General features: G+C 37.4%; 1 protein-coding gene across 2 annotated transcripts in view; it reads right to left on the bottom strand.

The window, feature by feature from the left end:
* Positions 1-21,059, bottom strand: part of EZH2 (enhancer of zeste 2 polycomb repressive complex 2 subunit) — a gene marked incomplete at its 5' end in the record, with an annotated part of 29,647 nt that extends 8,588 nt beyond the window's left edge. The window contains 11 exons of one of the 2 annotated variants that reach the window (XM_084212814.1): positions 2,579-2,673; positions 3,053-3,222; positions 4,303-4,543; positions 5,485-5,576; positions 12,119-12,282; positions 12,885-12,987; positions 13,543-13,686; positions 15,896-16,016; positions 17,391-17,507; positions 20,317-20,445; positions 20,940-21,059. In XM_084212814.1, the coding sequence (XP_084068940.1) occupies positions 2,579-2,673; positions 3,053-3,222; positions 4,303-4,543; positions 5,485-5,576; positions 12,119-12,282; positions 12,885-12,987; positions 13,543-13,686; positions 15,896-16,016; positions 17,391-17,507; positions 20,317-20,445; positions 20,940-21,056 (1,493 nt within the window). The remainder of the gene's footprint in view (positions 1-2,578; positions 2,674-3,052; positions 3,223-4,302; positions 4,544-5,484; positions 5,577-12,118; positions 12,283-12,884; positions 12,988-13,542; positions 13,687-15,895; positions 16,017-17,390; positions 17,508-20,316; positions 20,446-20,939) is intronic. The other variant, XM_084212813.1, reaches the window with a different exon arrangement.
* Positions 21,060-21,298: the final 239 nt, after the last annotated feature.

Here is a 21,298-nt window from a genome sequence, read left to right as displayed (position 1 = left end):
TGATAACAGTGAGACTTTAAATCCCTACAAAAAGGCATCCTGAACTCTTGGCAGAACTACATAAGCTCTTCAAACACATGCAGTGAACAGCAGTCCAGCAGAAGGAGGAGGAAAATGAGAAAAAAAGAAATAAAATTACTAAGTGGCCTCGGAATAGGGGATGAGGGAGAAGAGGAAAACCAAAACAATAAAGAAGCAGCTTTACATGGCCTTAAAATCAGTACCAAAATAGAAGCAGGCATGATGATTAGTTAAAGCAAATTCAACTCAGTTCCCAGCAATGGAAGAAAAATATACACATGAAAGAATGAACAGTACTGAAGTACACCCTCCCTCCAGCATACAACCATGCTTTTCAGAATTCTTTCTTCATTCAGGTTTTTTACTGGCTTCTATGCAAAGTACTCACTTCTCATCAAGGCAGAGTTTTCTCAAAATAACAGGTTAATCTGATACACAAGCCAGGCTCTGACACTTACTGGTCCTCCAAAAAGCAATTATATTAGAAGTCTTCTTCTCCCACTGATCAGCCTTATTACAGCTATCTTAACAAAAATGGCCCAGGAAGGAGGGAGACAAGACATTTCATTATCCAAGAGGGGTGCAGTCATGCCAGCTAGTTGCCCAGTATGCCCATAGGGCACCAAGGTGACATGGGAAATAGGCAAATTCTTACAAGAAAATACTTAATCTGCTCTCAAATCAGTTACAAGAGGCCAGCAAAGGCAGCTTTTTGCTATTGTTTTCCTCTCTGGTGATGCTGCTTTAGCTCAAGCTACATGCACACATGGAAAACATGCAGACAGGTAAGAGCCCTGCAATGGAAAAGGACAAAAGGAAAGGAAAGGCCTTCCTGGCTCTAGGGCTGGATTTACTCTAAGAGTGAGTAAACTCAACTAAAAGAAAGGTAAGAAAAAGAGGAAGATTTCCAGATGGTTGTCCCAATTGCTGGTTAGTGGGAGATCTCCAGAGTGCTCAAGTTACAGCAGGATGTAGGCAGGCTAAACTGCTTTCCTTTTTAAAAAGGCTACTGCCATAGAAGAATGGAGACAGCTGGATTGCCACATATTCTGGGACATTATATTCATAAAATTATCTCCTTCCTTCAATGAGAGTTTAAAGAATTAAAGGGCATTTCGAAACTAAATTGCTACCAATAAAGTTTTTATATTGACAACTAATAAAAAAGCAAATAAAGTCAAGAAACCCCATGCAATGAACTGTGCTTTTATTTACTTGGGGAAAAAACCTCCTAAACTAAAAAAAGTCTGAGAATTCCTCCAAAACAATGTCAGCCTGGTAATCATACAATCCATTTTATCTGCAAAAATACATTTGAGCCTTTTAGCTGCTCTTTTAAATATATGTAGTGGCACCATTTTTACAGCAATTTGTGTGAATCTGACAGCAAGCTAATTCTCAGCTACATATTCCAAACTTGCACCATGGCTAATAACCTAAATTTAAACAGCCAAGCCCACCAAATGCCCAAACACTTGAAAACTGTGCCAAGAGCATTAAAATCAATAGCTTTTGCTGAGAACAAAATCTTTTCCAGATGCTCACTCAATCTTTTCCCAGCTCACATTGCCTGCCTCTATGCTACAAAGCAGAAATATTCTAGTCCACGTCAACAGGATCTTTGAACCAGTTCAGGAATTTCACTAGGCCTGGAAATAATAAGTACACAAGCTAAAACAGAAGCAAGAAGAATTGATGGGAGAAGAACTGGAAGGACAATCTTGAGGGAAAAGAAGGGAAGTTAAAGGGAGATAGGAAATTATATGGGAAAAAGTGTACTTATTGCTTGCTAAAGAAATGATTTTGCTAATTTTCAGTCAGCTTTTATGCTCCTATGTTCTTATCTCTCAGAATAAAAATAATGCAGAGCTGCATTCTGCAAACCTCAGAATTATAAAAGAAAAATGCATTTCACTGACAAACAGTAGCCACCAAGTTTTGCAGTTTCAACAGTAATTGTGTCAAATAATCGTTTGTTCTTCATTGCAGCTTCACCTGAAATAACAACTTGTTAACCTGGTTCTTTAGTTGGTGTTCTAGGTGCTAATGAAACTGGCGTGCTACAAAGGAATAGTCTCTCCTAAAGAAAAAGAATGCAATCCTACCAGCCTGCTATCTGAAGCTTGCTAGAATGCACTTCATCATTAAAAAATCGTAAGTTTTAATTTTAAAAGATCATTACTCAATCCTACTGAAATACTTCTGAATTTAACGTTTATTGCTGTAAAAAATGATTATACCACACTATCTTGAATGTTGCAACAAGCTGCATAGGTGATTTCTAATCTGAACAGAGTTTTGATATATATACACCTACAAGAACCTGGCTATTAAAGAGCTTAAAAAGAAAGGAAAGGGAGAGAGAAGAGGAAGGTTATAGTTGCCAATGCAGTAAGATTTTGTCTGAAACTAAAACACCATTTTGCTTTACTGCCGCAACTTTCGGTTTTGGGAGCAAAAGAAGAGTTGCACAACTTTTCCTCCAAAACACTTTCTGTTCTGATCCCCTGTATCTCCAATTTATTGTTATGCTAAGGGTATTTAGTAACAGATTTACCTGTGTTTCCTTTTCTTCTTTCTGGGAGGAGTATCAACATCTTCAGCAGGGACTGGTGCAATAATACTAGATTCCTTTACTCTAAACTCATACACCTAACAAGAGATACCATAACACATCCACGATAAATCTCTCACTAATACAAAGTTGCTCATATTCTAAGTTAGTATGATTTCCTCCAACCAACAACTTATAGATTATATCCAGTCATAGTCTCTTTTCAATACATTTAAAGTTGATTATTTTTGTAATTTAAGAACTGATACTCTAATTTAAACCTCCTGTAAATTTAATTTAAAAACAGTTTTAAAACTAACTTCTATGTATTTGTGGTATGAATTCTGGACCATAGCATTCTTGGGAAAACCAAGAAAATTAATTACTTTTCCCTTTTAGTAATCAATACTACTATTCATATACTTTAGCTTTAAAAGTAAATCAGTTTGACCCTTAGCAAGTAGCTTCCCTTCTTACCTGTCTGCACGTTTTGGTCCCAATCAGTCTGGCAATTGCACAGAAATTGTCATAGTAGGTGCCAATAAGAACTCTAAACATTGAAGCTTCCGCACCACTCCATTCCACATTCTCTGGAGGCTCAATATTTGGCTTCATCTTTATTGGTGTTTGACACCTAGAATTTGCTTCTGTAACAAATAATCGAGAGTAAGGCTACGTATCAAAATTTACTTTGCCCTTCACACTATGATTAACAGCAGTTAAAAAATATTCCAAGTTTTTGTTTTTTCCTATGTACCAGAAAAGACAAACACTTTCCACATGCCTCTTACAGAAGCTAACAGCAGCTACCCAAATTAATGACCTACATGTAAATTGAGACAATGTAGACATTCTCTTACAGTTTGATTAAACTCATTGTTCCAGATTGCAAGGCAAGATGTATTCTATTACCATCTGTATGGCAGTTGTCTTTTATCAAATGGGCAGTTTTCCTTATCTCTCTCTGAGTGATCACAATCACTCCTCCCTCAAGAGGGGACACCTGCTGATAAGAGGCTGTTGAATGTCACTGCATGACTGATAAGAACTATAACATCCCATTGGGAGATGCTCCGCCCAGAGGGAGGAGCCAAACATTCCGACCCTGATATAATCTGGAGGTTCTGGAACACCAGCACAGCTTCTCCACTGGATTTCCCAGAGGAACAGCAGCTGCCTCTTCCACTGGATCTTCAGAGGAAGAATACACCCTTCTACAGGATCCCTGCTCCAGCAGAACCACACCTGACACTCCGGGAGGACTGCAGCCACAATTCCAATTGGACTGCTACCAACACCCTGACCAACAGGGAGTCAGGTTGTGTTCTGACTCTGTCAGTGTTGTTCTAGTGTTTATTTCATCTTTTTATTTTCTCCCCTATTAAAGAACTGTTATTTCCCGCTCCCATAATTTTTGCTGCCTGAGAGCCTCTCAATTTAAAATTTATAGCAATTCGGGGCGGGGGGGGGGGGTTCATTTTCTCCATTTCAGGGGAGGCTCCTGCCTTCCTTAGCAGGCACCTGTCTTTCCAAACCGAGACACTCATATTATTATTCTGTCTTTTCCCTCCGTTCCATACATTCCAAACTCATTTTCTAGGATTGCACGGCAAAACTTATTTTGGCTCTCTGTTGTTTTAGTTGCATTGGGTTTTGTGTAGTTTTGGTTTTGTTCACCCTCTCAAGCACCGCAGCTCACTGAACGAAGCAGCCCTGACCAGCCTTACCAGAGGAACTGGATGTTTCATCTTTCTTTTCTTCCTCCTCCTTGTCGTTGTTCTCCCCGCCGGTTTCGGTGCCGGCCTCCCGGTCGCTGTCGGTGTCCTTGGACTCCAGGACGTTGATGGTGGGTGTGCTGGGCCTGCTGGTGTTGTTGGGGAGCCGTCCCCTCCGGCGCCCGCCGGGGCGCTTCGGCGGCGTCTTGATGCGCTCCGCCGTCAGGGCGGCCGCAAACTCCTTGGCGCCCTCCTGAACACAAAACAGCACAGCTTACAGCAAGCACATCGAGGAGCAGTCCCACTTGTGGGAGAGCACCTCCTGCTTGCATCCTGAGGAACTTCCCACTGCTCTACAAAATAATCACACGCACCAAAGTGCCAGTTAAAGGCACGCCAACCGTGAACACAAGCACTTTTGATGCTACCTTGAAGAAAATCTACACTTACAAAGTACTCATGTCAGTTTTTCGGTTCACCTTTTACTTTGGCTGCCAAGTGAAAAATAATTCAGTAGTAAATTTCTGTTTTCCCAGATGACAGCAATAAATTAGAACTGCCCACAGAAAATACCCATAAAAATACAAGAATTCTTCTTGCACATGGCACTTAGAATATATGTGTTCTGCATTTTTTAAAATGCAAGCATTGGTAGCTTGTTTTCTAGTGAAAAGGGGCATGATAAAGTGTAGCAAGTTTTCAGATGGGAAAATTGTGTAGTTTGTCATACTAAAACATTTAGGGGAATTATGAGAGAGATTTGAAATTATATTACTAAATATTTCACTTTATTAATTTCCATCCTATTGCTTCTTGAGAGCACAAGTCCCAGAAGGAATCAGCCTTTGGCAAACGGAAAAAACCTTTATAATTTTTAGTTGTGATACAATTGACAAGAGAGTGATGTCTGCAGTTCCTTGACTAGATTGGACAGAATAGCAGCAACACCGTTATTAGGGGATAGCAATATTTCTTCCCTACAAACATCCCAGGCTACATCTACAAGTATTCCTACTTAAGATGATCGAAAGTTAAACTTTTTCTCTCGCAGCAGCTGAAGGTAACATATTTGACTGCAAATGACCCACAAGCACATGCAGTATCCTCGATCCAGCGTGCCCTTAGTTTAAGTATCCCCCAATACTGCAGCCAGCACTAGCACTCAGTGAATTGTGACATATAAAATTATCTTACCAAATGCTGATAACAGTGAGGTCCACAAGGCTTATTATCTAATGCTGTTTCTGTATTCTTTCGCTTATAAGTGTTGGGAGTTGCATGGAATGCTGTTGAATCAAAACATCACATTTTTTAGTTTTCATATAAAAATACATTTAATACGTAACCTCAAACTGTACCCAAAACGCAAGGTTACAAAGACTTTACTAAAACCAGAGTAAAATACTAAGAAATGGAATAAATACATAATAAAAGAAACCCCATGTAGTGACATATGACTTACCAATTATATACACAGAGACAGCACAAAGGTAAGTTTCACATATCATGGAATGGTTTAGGTTGGAAAGGACCTTAAAAATCAACTCCTCTCTGCCACGGGCAGGGAGACCTTACACTAGACCAGTCTGATTAAACCCTATCTAGCCTGGCCTTGAACATTGTCAGGGATGAAGCAGCCACCGTTCTCTGTGAGTATCTCACTTCCCAGTGGTGAAGAATGTCTTCCTTAAATCAAATGTAAACCTATCCTCTTCCACTTGAAAGCCATTATGCCCTTTTACACCAACAAAGACAACCATCACATTTGTTTCGCATACCAAGGAAGATTCAGTGTATCACCCTTTCCAACAAAAGAACAGACTTTGTTGTCATGTTAAACAGAATTATTCAGGGCTTCTCCTATTAACGATCATCTCCTCAATGTGTAAGATTCAGTTAAATTTCTACCTTGTCAAAAAATCTGACCCCATGCACACTTTGGAAAGGTAACAGGACCCACTTTACATTTTCATCAGTGAGAAGGACACATAAGCATTTTTGCTCTATTAGTTTATCAGCACTCCAGCTAAGCTGGCAGGATATAAGAATTCAGTTCCTGTATCCCAGCTGCAGGGTAAAAACAAGTTAGCATTGCACAGTCACTCTGGATAAGTGAGCCAAGTCTGCACCTTGCAGAGAAATGTCTGCTCCTGTATCTGAGGGACTCTGTACAGCTCTGAAAAAGCTGCAGAACAGTGACTCAGAAAGGAGCAGAACTGGGTATGTTACACATGCAACATGAGCACCTTGGTAACAGGAGGGCAGAGTTTCCTACCCACTGTCTTTGCCAGAGCCAGCTCTCCTCTCAGGCAACCCCCGTCTCCCAGCAGGGTATTTTCAGGGAGACTGACTCTTCACAGTTTTTTGGAAGTCCTGGGAACTCCTCTATATGCCTTAGAGAGCTTTTCTGAAGCCTGGAAAACCTGCCACTAGACTCACCAAAACTCATACATTCATGCTCCCACATTATATTAGGAGCTTTTTGACATAGTATCATTAGTTTCCTGCAATTGTCTTTTTAAAAACAACTTGTCAGTGCTCAAGAAAAAAATACTTTGTTTTTTAGAGAGAGAGAGAGAGAGATAGATATCAATAAATACTTTTCCCCTCTAAATACAGAACTGCAAGGAACAGAAATGAACAATGGACTGAAATTTAAGAAAGAAGAGAGTACTCAGTGCTAGCTGTCTGTTTGCTAATGCTCCATGAAGGCCCAGAAAAAATGCTCAACTTGAAATGTGCAATTTCCAAACTATGCAGAAGCACTCATGCTGCAGTTTTACTGCAGCTGCAGTAGGGTAACTGTAACTTACAGTGAAGGTTATAAAAATTCAGTGAATAAAAAGTGCTAATATGTTCAAAATAAAAGAAATCCCTCCCCTCCTACTGATATTAATGTAAAGGGGCTGTTCCACACCATCACTTCACACATCTCCTTCATTAAGCCATTTGCTATTCATTTGATTTCCAGATCCTGTTCAAGGCTTCTCTCTCTATGTCCACTAAGCTTTAAAGACTCAACTTTTTAAATGCACTTCCATCCCTGTTAAAGCATGTGGGCAGAGCTCATGTCTTCCCAGACAAGCTTTTAAAAGCAAAATTCATTTCAGTGGTCTGGTTTGCAGCATAGCTCTGCAAACACCTGTTTTGGCAGCGGTGGGGAGGGTGACCAGTTCCATCTTGGAACTTTGGAAATGCTTCATGTTTCCCTCCCATAAAGGAGGGTGAGTAGAAAAATCAAATAATAAATTCTATAATATTGTGGCTGTATTAATGATAGCAGCAGACGGGAACCCCCCAGGAAAGCAATGTACTCTTTCAAGGCTTTCTTAAAATGGTATAAATAAAATAAAATAAAAGTTACAATAAGTAAATATTGCATCCCTTTCTCCAGACAAATATGTTATATTTTATAAATCTGGAAACACAAAAAAAGCTGTAATTTGCTATATATGGGCATATAGATATGGAAAAATTATTTACAAGCAAGTATAGGAATGTAGTTTATGTATATTGTTGCCATTAGTGCTCTTTCTTCCTCCAGATTTAGTTAAAAGTTTCCACTGCTATGCCACCTCTCATGTTTCACATATCCTTCATGTTCATATATTCGTTAGGTAAAATATGTTCTACTTTGTTACAGTAACAATGCAATTTAATGCCAAGTTATTTCACCTTTTTCCATCTTTTAAAAAGAAATGAGATGATGGGAGCCATTCACCTGAAAGTGAAGGGGAAAACTCCCATGTTTTTCAACACAGCATCTTTAAATTTGCACAGTATACCATTTCATTCAAGATTTTTTTCCACTTTACTATTTTACCTTCTCTTCATACTACAAGGAAAATAATTTTTCAGCAATGCACAAGAACACTAAGACATTTGCAAGCCATGATCTATACCAGACTGCTGCAATGTACAGAAATCAAAGCTATTCTTTTTACACGTCACTTGCAGATGCAATCATTTCCCTCACAAATTCATTTGTGCAAGGTCCTAAAATGAGTATTTTTTTAAACTGTTTTCCTTCAGAAAATGAAGAAATGCTTAACTTTTAATATAATGAAACCTTTGTTATTTTTAAACTCATGAGACCTCAAAAATAAGTTACATATGATACTTAAAATTAGAATCATATCTTGTGTTCAAATATTAAAAAACAAAAAAAAATATTTTAAAAACATCCAACATGGCACAGAAAAGACAACTACAGTCAAAATCTACCACCTCTATTGTGAAGTATTTTTTTGGGAGGCTTGTTATAAAGAAAGGACCCAGGACAAGAATAAAACTATTCGTTGTATAGCTGTATTATGAATTTTTAAAATATCAGTAGTAATCTTTTTCAAAAAAAAAAAAAAATCAAAGAAAACTTTGTAGAATTTCCTAAACACCTTAAGTCATTTTTTTAATGATTTCCTTAAGAGAAATCATTCTAAAGTGGTGTCCCTGAGCATGTTTTCTGTCTTTCAGATTTATTATCTGCCTCATCCCCAATGGGCTCAACTCTCATTTTCAATAATGTGAAAGTACACAGGCAACAGTTTAGCCTGAAATGTACATTTGCTTCATTGTCAAGCTATTTGGGAAATTCTCCCTACCTGATATTTTTCCTTCTTCTAAATTCTTTGTTAGTCCAGACATTTAGGCATAATTCCTTGCTGTCAGCAAATGAAGTCCACAAGTACACAAGTTTTTTCAGTTATGTCATCACCTGCACATAAAGGGATTGCCAGGTCGTCAAGGGGACTTGACACGTTAAAAATCTAATGATAACTTTTCCTATATTTAACTCAAATGTTCTAGAACAAAGATTGGAAACTCCACAACATAACTAATTGTTAACTAATCTTAACAAAAATGGAACCTAAGAGGGGAAAATACAAAAAGCAAAAGCAGACCTAATAGAATTCCTGTATTTTTTTAGTTCTCTATGCCTTCTCCAGAGATTTACACCTTTCAAAGTACCAATCTGATCACTGCAGCCCACCACATTACCAAAGTAATTCATCAAAAATGTCATCTGCAGAAGCCAGAACATCATCCCAGAGCACCTGGCAAGTGCATGAAGCAGAACATAGAGGCAACTTTAGAAATGTAATAAAACTTAAATTGTTAAATTGTTGCAGAGACACTGAAAATTGCTACTGCAGCCTTCCAATAACCAAAGCATTCTTTTTCTTTTTTTTTTTTTTTTGATGAGTTACTTGTTCCAAGCTATGAGAGTCATAAGATTTCACAGAAAACAAAGAGGCCGAACAACTGACTCTCTCAGTTTTTAACAAAAAAATTCCGTGCTCTAGACAGACACGCAGACAGACAGACACGCAGACAGAAAACAATCCTCTTTCCTTGGTGTAACTACAGACAAAAGGAAAAGGAAGCAATGCATCCAAAGCAGCCAGCAGTCATTGTTGCAGTGGAATTTGGGTATGTTTTCAGGGAGTGGCAACTGAAGCATCAGTTTACTACATTCAGGGTCCAGCGCTGAGCCCAGGCAGCGAAGGTGGAGAGATCTGTCTGCAGTGATGAGCAGTGATTACGAAGGTCAGCGACCTCTTTGCAGTGATTACTTATCAAACACATTAACACCAGTGACCACGGATGTGCTGCACAGGCTGTCACAAAGAGCACTGTCAGAGCCACTCATTGCACCCTCCATCTGACACAAAGTCCTAAATGCTTCCACAGTGGAAGTGCTATGCATCCCTCTTTCTGTCATGCCCTGAAATCCTGAAGGGATGATTTAAAGTTTGGGCTCTTTTACGTAGGAGGCATAGTTTAAATAAAGCCTTGGACATACACCGCTTTGGAAAGAACTCCAACTTGCTTAAGGGGCATACCAAGTCACAAGCAAGAACAACTTAGGCAATCTTTTAGTACAAACACTTTGTCTTCTATCTCAAGATTATGAACACAGAGAAAGAAGGCACAGTGCTTTTGGCTTAAAGGATGCTGTTGGTATGAGAACTGAGGTCCTTCAAGCAGTGAGATGGCTCTGGACATTCTCACTGGCTGAACATGGCACCCAAGAACATGACAAAAAGTCCATCTGTGAACCCATTCTTCACAGCACTTCTATTAAAAAAGTTTCTCAGAATTGGTGCCTCAAAAACTGTGGTCTGGTAAAGTAGCAGGTACCCAACAGGTAGTCAGCAAAGCTTTTCAGTTGTTCTTCTATCAGTCTGCAAAAATGACCATGAAAGGCAAATCTACACAGACTAACAAAACAGAGTAGTGAAATACATGTATTTTAGAGGAGCAACCATCTCCACTGAAAAACTAAAAGTTTGTAAAATCACTGAGAAAAATGTCTAAAATCGCTACAGCGGAAACATCTGAAGTCTTCAGAGGTGCTGCTAGAGTAAGCCTGTCCTCACTATGTCCAGACAATGCTTTTTTGTTGACTTAATCAGAACTGGCACCCAATCTCTCTGCTGGACTATTGAGAGTGTCAAGAACTCCTAAAAACCCTGCCAGACAAACAGATTGCCAACAATCAGCATACAGCTTCACTTCCCTGTCCTACAGACTAGGGCTGCACACAGCACCTCTTGGAAGTAGTGTCCAGGCAACTAAGACACCACAAGACCTACGGCTTCACAGAATATGCTGTGTTGAAGCTGGCTGGTCAAGGCAGCAGCTTGCTCCAGAGACTTACTGTTCTTGAACATTATGCAGAAGTAACAGCTTCCTTTTAATTTTTATTTTGCATTTTCTAGCGAGGCCTGTGAACAGAATATAAGGAGAAAGTGGAACTAACAGACCTAACTCCAAAATGCTCAAGTACTAAAGGAACCAGGAACATGAAAAGCTTCCCCCCTCCCCACCATGTGAGAACAATTCCAATTCCTCCTCAAACTGAAAGGCAACCACGGGATATGAAAAAGCAGCAGCCCTGTGCAAAGCCTTCAGTGTGGAGTACAAACACAGGCAGATTGCATGTGTGCTGGATGAGGAGCTGCTGACAAAGCACAAGGATTCCCAAATGAACATGCATGAGCACTCACAGTGGAACATGCAAATGAACAGCTAAGTCAAAAGCGAAAATTAATTTGGTATAGAGGGCATCACAGTATACTGCTACAAGTTGAAACCACTTCATTTTGGCTGTTAGTTTCCCCTTTACATTTAACTCTCTGTCCTGAAAAATTGTCTCAAGTAGCACTTCAGAATCTCTTCACACTTTGCAAGTGAAAGCCAACATCTCTGCTAAGCTCTTGTCAGCTTGTTGGCCCAAAACAATGGGGCAACATGAAAGCAGTTCAGGGGAATAGACATCACAATTTCTAAAACTCAACTCTCTGAAACAATTCTTCAAATAATCAAGTACAACTAATGTGGCTAGAAAGTAACACAGCAGAATAAAAGGGAAAACTGTTCATGAGTGCTCATTCTCCCTAGTGGAAAATGAAGCAAGTCTGATGAATAACCAGAATTTTTAATGGAAAAATACATCCCATTCTCCATGCACAAACTGAGGAAGTGTAACACAAACAATAGTAGAAAACAATGTAGTTTTCTTGCAGACTATATAAAAAGAGAAGTGATGTTACAGATTTGGTCCAAGTCAGGAATTCTATACAAAGTCTTAAATGCAGAAAGGATAACAAACTACCCACACAGGTGCATTCAGTTTTCTGAGGTACAGTTTCCACTGCAAAATAATGTCAACATGTACAAGCTGTTTTCATAAACTTTAGGGATATTCTTGCTTTTATTTTTTCTTCTCTTTCCTTCTTTCTGCATTGGATCTTATGGTACTTCTCAGTCTCCTGACTTACAAAAAGAAGTAAGACATTTAGGAGCACACTTTAATGGTACTTACGATGTAAGAAGCAATCGTATTTAAAGCAGCGCCTACAGAAGAGTGTGTGAAAGGAGTGCAGGCTTTGCTCCCTCTGAACAGATTTAGCATTTGGTCCATCTATGTTCGGTGTGCACTCAGGAGGAAGAGCTCCAGGAAGCTGCTGCTCAGTGAGTTCTTTGTATCTTTAAAGCAAAATAATAGAAGTCATTTATTGCATATAATTTTTTTAAAATAAAAGTGGTTCTTATTCCACTCCAGTTTTATACCATTCCAGTACCACGCTGCATTTTCACTGACAACTTTAAAAAATCTCTAAGAAATATGTGTCAGCTAAAAAGGCCAATCTGTTAGTGACATGACAAATTATTAATTCCATACTCATTCATACAAATTGACTAGGAAATATTGCATTTGTTTTCAAGACCATCATGACCCCAAACATAGTATCATTAAAAAGGAGTAGTATCATCATCATAGTATCATCCAAAATGGAGATAATATATATTTTTTTTAGCTTTTATTTTACCACCTTATTAGAGACATATAACCACCCACTTCTCAATATATTAAAGGGAAGGCTAATAAACACTTCTGTATTGTTTGACTTGGGGGAAAGAGCCAAATCCCTTTCAGTGTCACTTGCAGAAGTTACACAAATGCCACAGAACTACCTGCAAGGGGAACCATTCCTAATCAACCAGTATTTAATGAAGGAGTTATTTTATAGAGGAATCTTTGTTTCATAAAGCAACACAGCAATATACTGTAAGAAATATTTTCTTACTTTTCTTTCAATTCTTCCGCTGTACCCTTGTCTGGAAACATTGAGGAAATGGCTTCAAATATCTTGTCAGAAGGAAATCGCCGAGGTGGGTGGGTTTCTTTCTCTGTCAAGCAAGCAAAAATATTTGGAAAACAAAAAAAAAAAATGTAATTCTGCTCCTTTGCTACCTCAAGAAGGTGTTCAGAGAAAGGGGGTGCTTGCCAAAATTCTAACCTAAAAAAGAAGTAAAGATTTTTATTTCCAAATCACTTACAATTTTAACTGTGTTAAGTGATCTTTCCTGATGAGAAAAATCTGCTAGTAAAATTTGGAGAAACCATTATTTCACCAGCAGATGGAGATGGAAATTCAGAACTCTGCCTGCTTTAGAATAATGATGCATCATTTTCTGAGGAGTACCAAAGCATTTATTAGACAGATAGCTGACTGATTTTTGGTGCATTTGACTGTCTCAGTATGCCAATGAACAAAAATTGGCAAAAGTACCTCTCATGGTGTTCTCAATAGAAATCTTGAACTACATGACAAAGGAAATTATGAAAATTATGCTACTTTAGACATGAAAACTATCACATAGGAAGGTGGGTTTGAACAAATTTATTGAGTGGTTAAACAAAACATTTTGGGTTTCATTTCTAAAGTCTGTAGATAGACATACCCATCCTGTTACCTTCCCGATCTTTTTGCTTGTCATCTCTTTCATCAGGATTGTCATCTCCATCATCATCATCTTCATCATCACTATATTGACCAAGGGCATTGACCAACTCAACAAATATTTCATCATTGATAAATCCACATTCTGAAATCCAGCAAAAGTGGGAGTAAACAAAAAAACACAAGGTGTATATAAGGTATTTTTAATCCTCCCTACACTTTAATTAAACTAAGACAAATGCTGTCATTTATGAAAAGCAATTTCAGAGCTTTCCCACTTAAATAGCAGTATATAAACCAAGACCAGTTGAAAAAACTCATTATTCATTTCTTAGACTAACAACATGGAATGAAAGAAGAAAAATTCCCACAATTTTTTTTCCCAACTCCATGCGCTACATACATATACAAATCTCTCTTCCTTTTAAGATTAAAAAATACTACCAGCTACATTATTTAAGAGATTTTATTCCAGAATCCCAGTTCCAACATTGTTAGGGGTAAGCCAGTCTGGAAATGCATGCTAACGGTCTATAAACTAATCCTTAGCAAGCTAAGGAATCTCCAGAGAGATTTTTGGTTGATTGTTTCTTAGTATCTATTTCCCACAATAGACCCCACTGACTGGGTGATAAAAAAGAGTACATTTATATACAAAAAATTTAAGAGAAAACTGAATTCTATATATCTATTTATTAGATTATATTCTGCATATGTCTATTTATTAGATTATATTCTGTTGTGACATTCAGATTGCAAAAGAGATTAAACAATAAAGCATTTCTACACAAAGGAAAAATCGTAGTGCTGACAAGAGACCATTAAAAAAAAAAAAAAACAATAAAACAAACATGATCTGTGTGGGAACTGTAGTGCTTATTACCATCCTTTTGAACCTGGACTGGGTTTGCATGTCAAAATAACTTGACAGAAAATAACACTTATTGCTATGTAGACAATGAAAATACCACTCGCATGTTTTAAACACACTTTTAACATACACACACAGGTTAGTATAAATTGTCTCCCAAAAGTGCAATTACAGAGCTAGTTTGGAATTCTGACTCTTACATGGGAATGCCTCTGGATTACAGATTCCCACAGTATTTACATTTAATTACAGTCACACTATACAAATTATTGGGAGACTAAAAATCTCTACTTTTAATATGTTTTATATATTATGGAGAACCCATAATAACAGTAATTGCCATCATAAACTTGCATCTCAGGATGCCCAAACAGGATTAATTCTAAAGCTAGACTCCTTTAATAATAAATTAAATCAATAATAGAAGACATTTAGTAGAAATGTCATCATTTTGACATAACTAGTTTTCTGACAGGGAAATCAGCAATTAGGAAATGTGTAACAATATCCAAAGGCCAAAGCCCACAAAACATTCCATGTTTCTTATGAAATACAAAGGCACCAGCTATACTGAGGACATTAACAAGTCTAGTAGGGCTGAGCAGCATTTATTATTGAATCACAGGTTTAACCTTCATGAATGGTACATGAACTCAAAAAGTGTGGTTCTCTTTCTCAGATACGTCAGCATTAACAGGAATATGATTAATTTTAAGAAGCTATTCTCTGTTTGAGAGAAGGGGTGGAGTGTGTGGGCAATAACTCTGAGAAGGGGGAATCAAAGTAGTCAAGAGAAACCTCTACAAGTGAAGTTGGGGTTTATATAAGCCAGTTCTGAGGGAGCCCAGAGCGAGTGAAAAGTCGCCATTTCACTGAGACTTTAGCAAAGTGAGGGACAGGTTACACTGCAGGTAGTCCAGCTCCCACACAGGAGAACAGATAAACTACACCTCAGAATAAATACATGTAATACTTCTGTACCAACAGAAGGATACAACTTTACTCTGTAAGCTGATTTACAGAGAAAGGGTTTTTAAATAGCTAGCAAGTTCCTTAAAGAAAATAAGGAAATAAAATCCCACAAACCTATAAGAGGTTAGTCTGTTGAATCACATTTGCAAATGTTGTCATTATCAGAGTTTTGCATAATCATCCTGCCACTTTCTGCTAGGCAGGACACACACACACGTCACAATATCATATTCCAAAGCTCTGAGCCCAAAATTGAATACCAAGAACCACTGTATGCTGTAAGGAAAAAGTTAATGTGCTTAATTTCTCCACACTACTGCTTAAAACTTTGCAGCCTAATGGAAATGCAGAACAATACATTTAAATAAGGAAGTCTGTTATACCTAGTGTTTACACAATGTAGAAGTTGTAGAGATACTACTGTAACAATCACACATCAGGCCTTAAGCAACACTACAACAATAATTTATATAAGAAGAAATGATTAGTATACCTGAGTGTTTGGGCTCACCTCTGTCTCCATGCACTTTCCCATCATAATTCTTGATCAGTTCTTCAATAAAAGTACCATCCTGGTCAAGCACTTCATCTCCCATATACGGAATGTTATGTAAAACAGTTTCATCCTCTACCTAGGAACAACAGTGATAATCAAAACACTTTAAATTGTGTTGTCAAGTGGCCATTTCTGCATTGTTTTTCACTATCTACAGGACTCTGCCCACAGTAAATTAACTAGCTTCATTGCTTTAGCACATTCACCATTAACTAGAAAAACAAAACAAAACCCTCAATGACTTTTGACAATTTTTTGCATTCTTGGTGACTGGCTCAAAATACTAACACCAGCTCCTAATCTTAAGGTTAGCAGAGCACTTCCAAGAAGTTTCTAATATGGAAACTTATCAAGTTATCTGGCTTTGGGAAGCTTGCATTTGGTAAATTCATTTGTCCTCTCTCAGTTCTCTCTTACAGTAATGTAGGAAAACACAATGGGAACCACCCTTTCATTGTTTGGCCAGAGATAAGAAAATATGCTACAAAGAGACTCTAAATGAAAGTTGTCTAAAGAGCAAACAGAAAAACATGCCTGATAATTTAATCTGAACTCCACTGTCCCTTTTTGACTGCATATAGACTAAATGCATTAATACTCCCATGTTTTATCAATAGAATTTACGGACCTTGATACTCAGCTGCATCTCCCAATACTACAAAAGAACTTTCTATTGTTAAAAAATAAACTTTCCTGCTGATCATGATTCTGTACCCATCCAAAATATCCACACACCATTGAATTGAAAGCAAGGAGAAAAAGGTGTGGAAAAAACTGTGTATGTACACTGATGAAAAAACTGTTGTTTAAACTACTTCCTAATAATTATTACCAAAATAACTAGTCAGCAAAGGTGGTCATATACAAAATGATGTGACAAAGATTTGCAATAAGCTAAGCTTTTCAAAAAGTCAAACACCTATATCAGAAATCTAATGCTATGGCTTCTGCACACAGTGAAGTTATTCTGAAAAAAAAGGGCATACTCAGATATTAGAATGACCATTATGTGGGGAGACTGTTTCAGGATTCAGTTCCCTTTATTCCACAAGAATTACTATTCTGTTACAAATATGCCTTATATTAAAGCATTAACATCCCTCAGAAAACATTTCTCACTACACTAATTTGATACTTTCAAATAAAACTACATTTGTTAACGGCCACAAAAGACAATATGTCACCTGTATTAAATAAACTTTTTACAGCAAAGATAAATAAACTTTAAAGCAATATTTTGGAGATACTTAGGTACATTGAGGACAGAGATTCAGTTTGCAAAGTTACCTTTCTATTTTAATTGGGGGAGCTTATTTCTGATTATCACTGCCCTATTACCAATACCTAAAGTAGGGAGGGTAATTGGCAATAGATTTTGCTGGCATACTTCTAAAATTAACACCTCCCTTTCCTCCACACCCTTCTCCTCCCTATACTTGTTTAAACTTACCATAAAATTCTGTTGAAGGGGAGACCAAGAGTACATTATAGGCACAGAAGCAACAGCATTGAGAGTCTTCAGTGGGATGACTTGTTTTGGAAAATCAATGTCACTGGTAACAGAGCACTGAAATAAGAAGTTGAAGTTACACTTACATAGCAACGTCAGGGAAAAAACCAAACAAAAATAAATCACAGAACACTCCACAATGTAAAAAATTTAAAGAGTTTCTCAAAATTAACCATATCAACCTTTGAAAAATACATCCGTTTATCAAGGCATAATAGGAAAAATAGTTTTAGCAAGAGAAAATAGCCTCAAGAATTATTTCTATGTCAATATATTTGTTCATAGATCATGATGGCATTCTTCCACTTATTATTAAGTGGCTGTGATAGTATTTTACTCAGACTATTCAACCTACAATACAAATTAGGTTTTGTATCTCAAAACAGATTTAGTACCTGTTGCTGCTGCTACACTGATGTTTGTGTATTCACTCAGACCATCTGAGGGGCAAGTGAATTCCCCTGGCTTCAGATCAATACACTGCAGAAATCATGTATTATTTATGTTATAAAAATAAATAAAATTTGACTTTAATGCTAGCAAGACACCTTATATAAATAAAAACTCCATATGTCTTTTTAATTCCTGCCTTGTTTCCCAATTATTGTCTGTTTATCCTATCCTCAACTCTTTCATTATGCTCACTGCTTGCAAAGGAAAAATGAAAATTAATTCTTAGTATGTAACTCTGGATACATCAATGAATTTTTCAGCTACAGGACTTCTGTTTTGGATATTCAGAGATTTATGTGGCCTTCAAAGGATAAGCAATCCATAGAAATACAGACAACAATTAGGTTATTCTTGCATCTAATAATCAACGGTTAACAAACATAGATCAACTTAAATCAACTTTTCTCAAACATAGATCAACTTGGACTGCAGTATGAAGAACTCTGAGGAAAAAGTTACAAGTAAAAGCAGACAGGAACATAAAAAGCTTGGGGAAGTACAACAGAGAAGATTTGGAGGTAGGTAAAACAAAGTTTAGAACAGCTATCATAGCTACCTGAAAGGAAAAAAGGAAGTGGAGACAAAAGATCTTTCTCCTTTCCAGAAGGGAAAGATGAACAGAGCTTCACATTTCTAAAGAAATACACAAAGTAATGTAACAAACAATATACAGAGACAGTACCCCGGCAGAATGACACAAGCCAGATTTATTCATTTTCTTTTTAATATGCAGCAAATGGAATTAGATTTCTGCTGTGTATATTAATATTCTAGACACCACACTATGATACTGCTTCATTCCCATTTCAGGTTAATGTTTAATTTTCTAGCTAGCAGCCACCTAGCATATTTTTCATGTACTTTTAAAGCAAAATACAAAAGTAAAAGAATTAATTACTTTTATCTTTGGAACTAGAAGTCTCGGGCTGACAAATGGGCTACGTCAAAGTGCCTCAGTTTGGTACTAAGGCTCAGTTACAGCGCTCTGTTGTCCTGGTATGGAACTCAGCTTGATGTCTGGTGGGCCTGCACAGGGCATGCTGACTATCACCAGCAATGCCCTGCACTCTTCACCAAACACAGGAAGGCTCTCACACAACCTTTCTATTTCTAGCCAGTGTCTTGTGCAACTCTGAAGAAATTCAGTATATTAAGAAAAGAAGATTTTAAAGTAATCTTCTAAAGTCCCCAGCATTTTTTCATCTCACTTCTCTCACTATAAATTATGGCAACTTAAATCAAGCATTAGAGTTCTGATTCATGAGACAGAGACTGGATTGAATGTAGTAATTAGTGTGCTCTATCAATACAGGCAGGAAATTAACATAAAGAATAGTGAGCACCACGCTTGAACGGAAAGAAAAAAAGAAAGAGGAACAATCTTCTACTAACAAAAAAAAAAGTGAAAATTGGATGTGTACCTGTGTCAATTATTATCAGGTCTGATCCCACACAGCAGCTATAGAGCTGTACATGAGTAATTGTGTATTCAAGAACATTTAAAAGATAACACATGAAGGTCCTCTCCTCCTTGCATTTGAACATGCATGCACACAAATGCACCTCTGTGACACACTCCCACTCCCCAGTTCTCCACTGAAATTTTAAGGAGAAGAAACTCTGCAAATTTTTTGCAGATGAAGTACTTTGATTTGCTTTTTTTAACCTATTCACAGCAGTCTTTTCATTCTCACCCTACTGAAAAGAGTTCGCTTTTCAGACTATTACAGACAAACATCTTCAAACTTTTTAAGTGTGAAGAAGTGCCTAAAGAGCAACTTGAAAATAAGGTAAATAAAGCTGGGATGAATATAGAGAGCTGGAATGGGCTTAAATCACTGTTGAAACTACTATGACACAGAACACAATCCTGAGTAACATGCTCTAGGACAACCCTGCTTGACCAGGAAAGCTGCAGTAGATGACATTCAGTGGTCCCTTTCAACCTTACCAATTCTGTGGAAACCATTTCAGGTTTAGGCATTTAGCTCAAATTATGCCACAACTATGGAAGTGCTTTTCCCAAATTTAGCATCCAGTCTGCTTGTGCAACACAAGGATTCGTTAATCTAACTGCAACAGGAGCAAGAGTAAACTCCCAGTACCCCAGAGACAGAAAGGTTTTATTAAAGGATGCTGAGGTATGGTCCAATCATTATCAGAAATAAAGAAGTTTCATTTTTGTGTGTCATTCAAAGCCAGGTAGCGTGCTACATATTTATTCCTTAGCAGAAGTCACATGATCAAAGTACACAATAAATAAATCCTTTAAGACATTCATACAAAACACATTGAGCTGCCAAGTCATATCATGCTGAAAAAAAAATATCAAGAAGAGCCAACTTTCCAGTAATAAAATGAAAACGTGCTAACAACCTTGTAAGTGGAATTACCACAACACATGTTAACCAACCTCCCTGGTCCCGCGCAATGAGCTCACAGAAGTCATGATGTGAACAGGCTGTATCCTACGTTGTTTCCATTCTTGATTTAAGATTTCAGTTCTTTCCAGTATCTTCTGACGATTAGAATTAAACATACTCTAAAAATTAACCACAACATTATAAATAAATGAAAGATTCTAAATTCATCTGCTAGCATCTTAAGGCATTCTAACATTTAACCAGACACGTTATAACAAACAAAAGTGCTCAAAACATACAAATGTAGTTTAAACGTCAGTGAGGCTCAGTATAGTTCACTGTCTCTTTCTTCAATTCATACCTTGTTCTCACATTTAGAGAGTCACACATGTAGCGTGGAACTAAATTCTAAATTGAATTTGAAGAGTATGAAGCTAAAGAAGTTGCCATATTACCTCTCCACAACCTCTTCTGATACTTAACATTCTCAACCCAATCACATATAAATGTATTATACATGTTTATAAGACCACAGAGTGAAGACAAGTTCTCAGGAGGTTGACAAAGTATTCAATGAAATTGTTACAGCAAGTGTTAACTGTAGGACACATACTACAGAAAATAATCAACACTTGTAAAACTTAATAAGCAATAGAAGCAAAAGATAAAGTACCTTTACTTCATCAGCACGTCGGAACCTCTTGAGCTGCCTCAGTCTCATATATTCTGATTTTACACGTTTTCTCCAGCAAATTGGTCCCTTCTCAGATTTTTTTCCGGTTTGACCCATGATTATCCTACAAGAGACAACATCATGTTTGTATTACCAAATCTGACAGCACTGCTTATAGAAATTAAGATAGGAAAACAACATTCCTTTAATATCTTTCATATCCAATTCCTTTAATTCCTTTCAATCACACACTTGCAATACCATCCCAATCCAAGAGAAAAAAACCGAAAACATATTTAAGTGATAGGCACCAGAAAACAGTAATTTTAATTGCAAATCAGTGGACCCTCCACATTTGC

This window comes from Fringilla coelebs, assembly GCF_963513975.1.
Source record: "Fringilla coelebs genome assembly, chromosome: 1".
NCBI lineage: Eukaryota > Metazoa > Chordata > Aves > Passeriformes > Fringillidae > Fringilla > Fringilla coelebs.
This window is presented reverse-complemented; position numbering and strand designations above follow the sequence as displayed.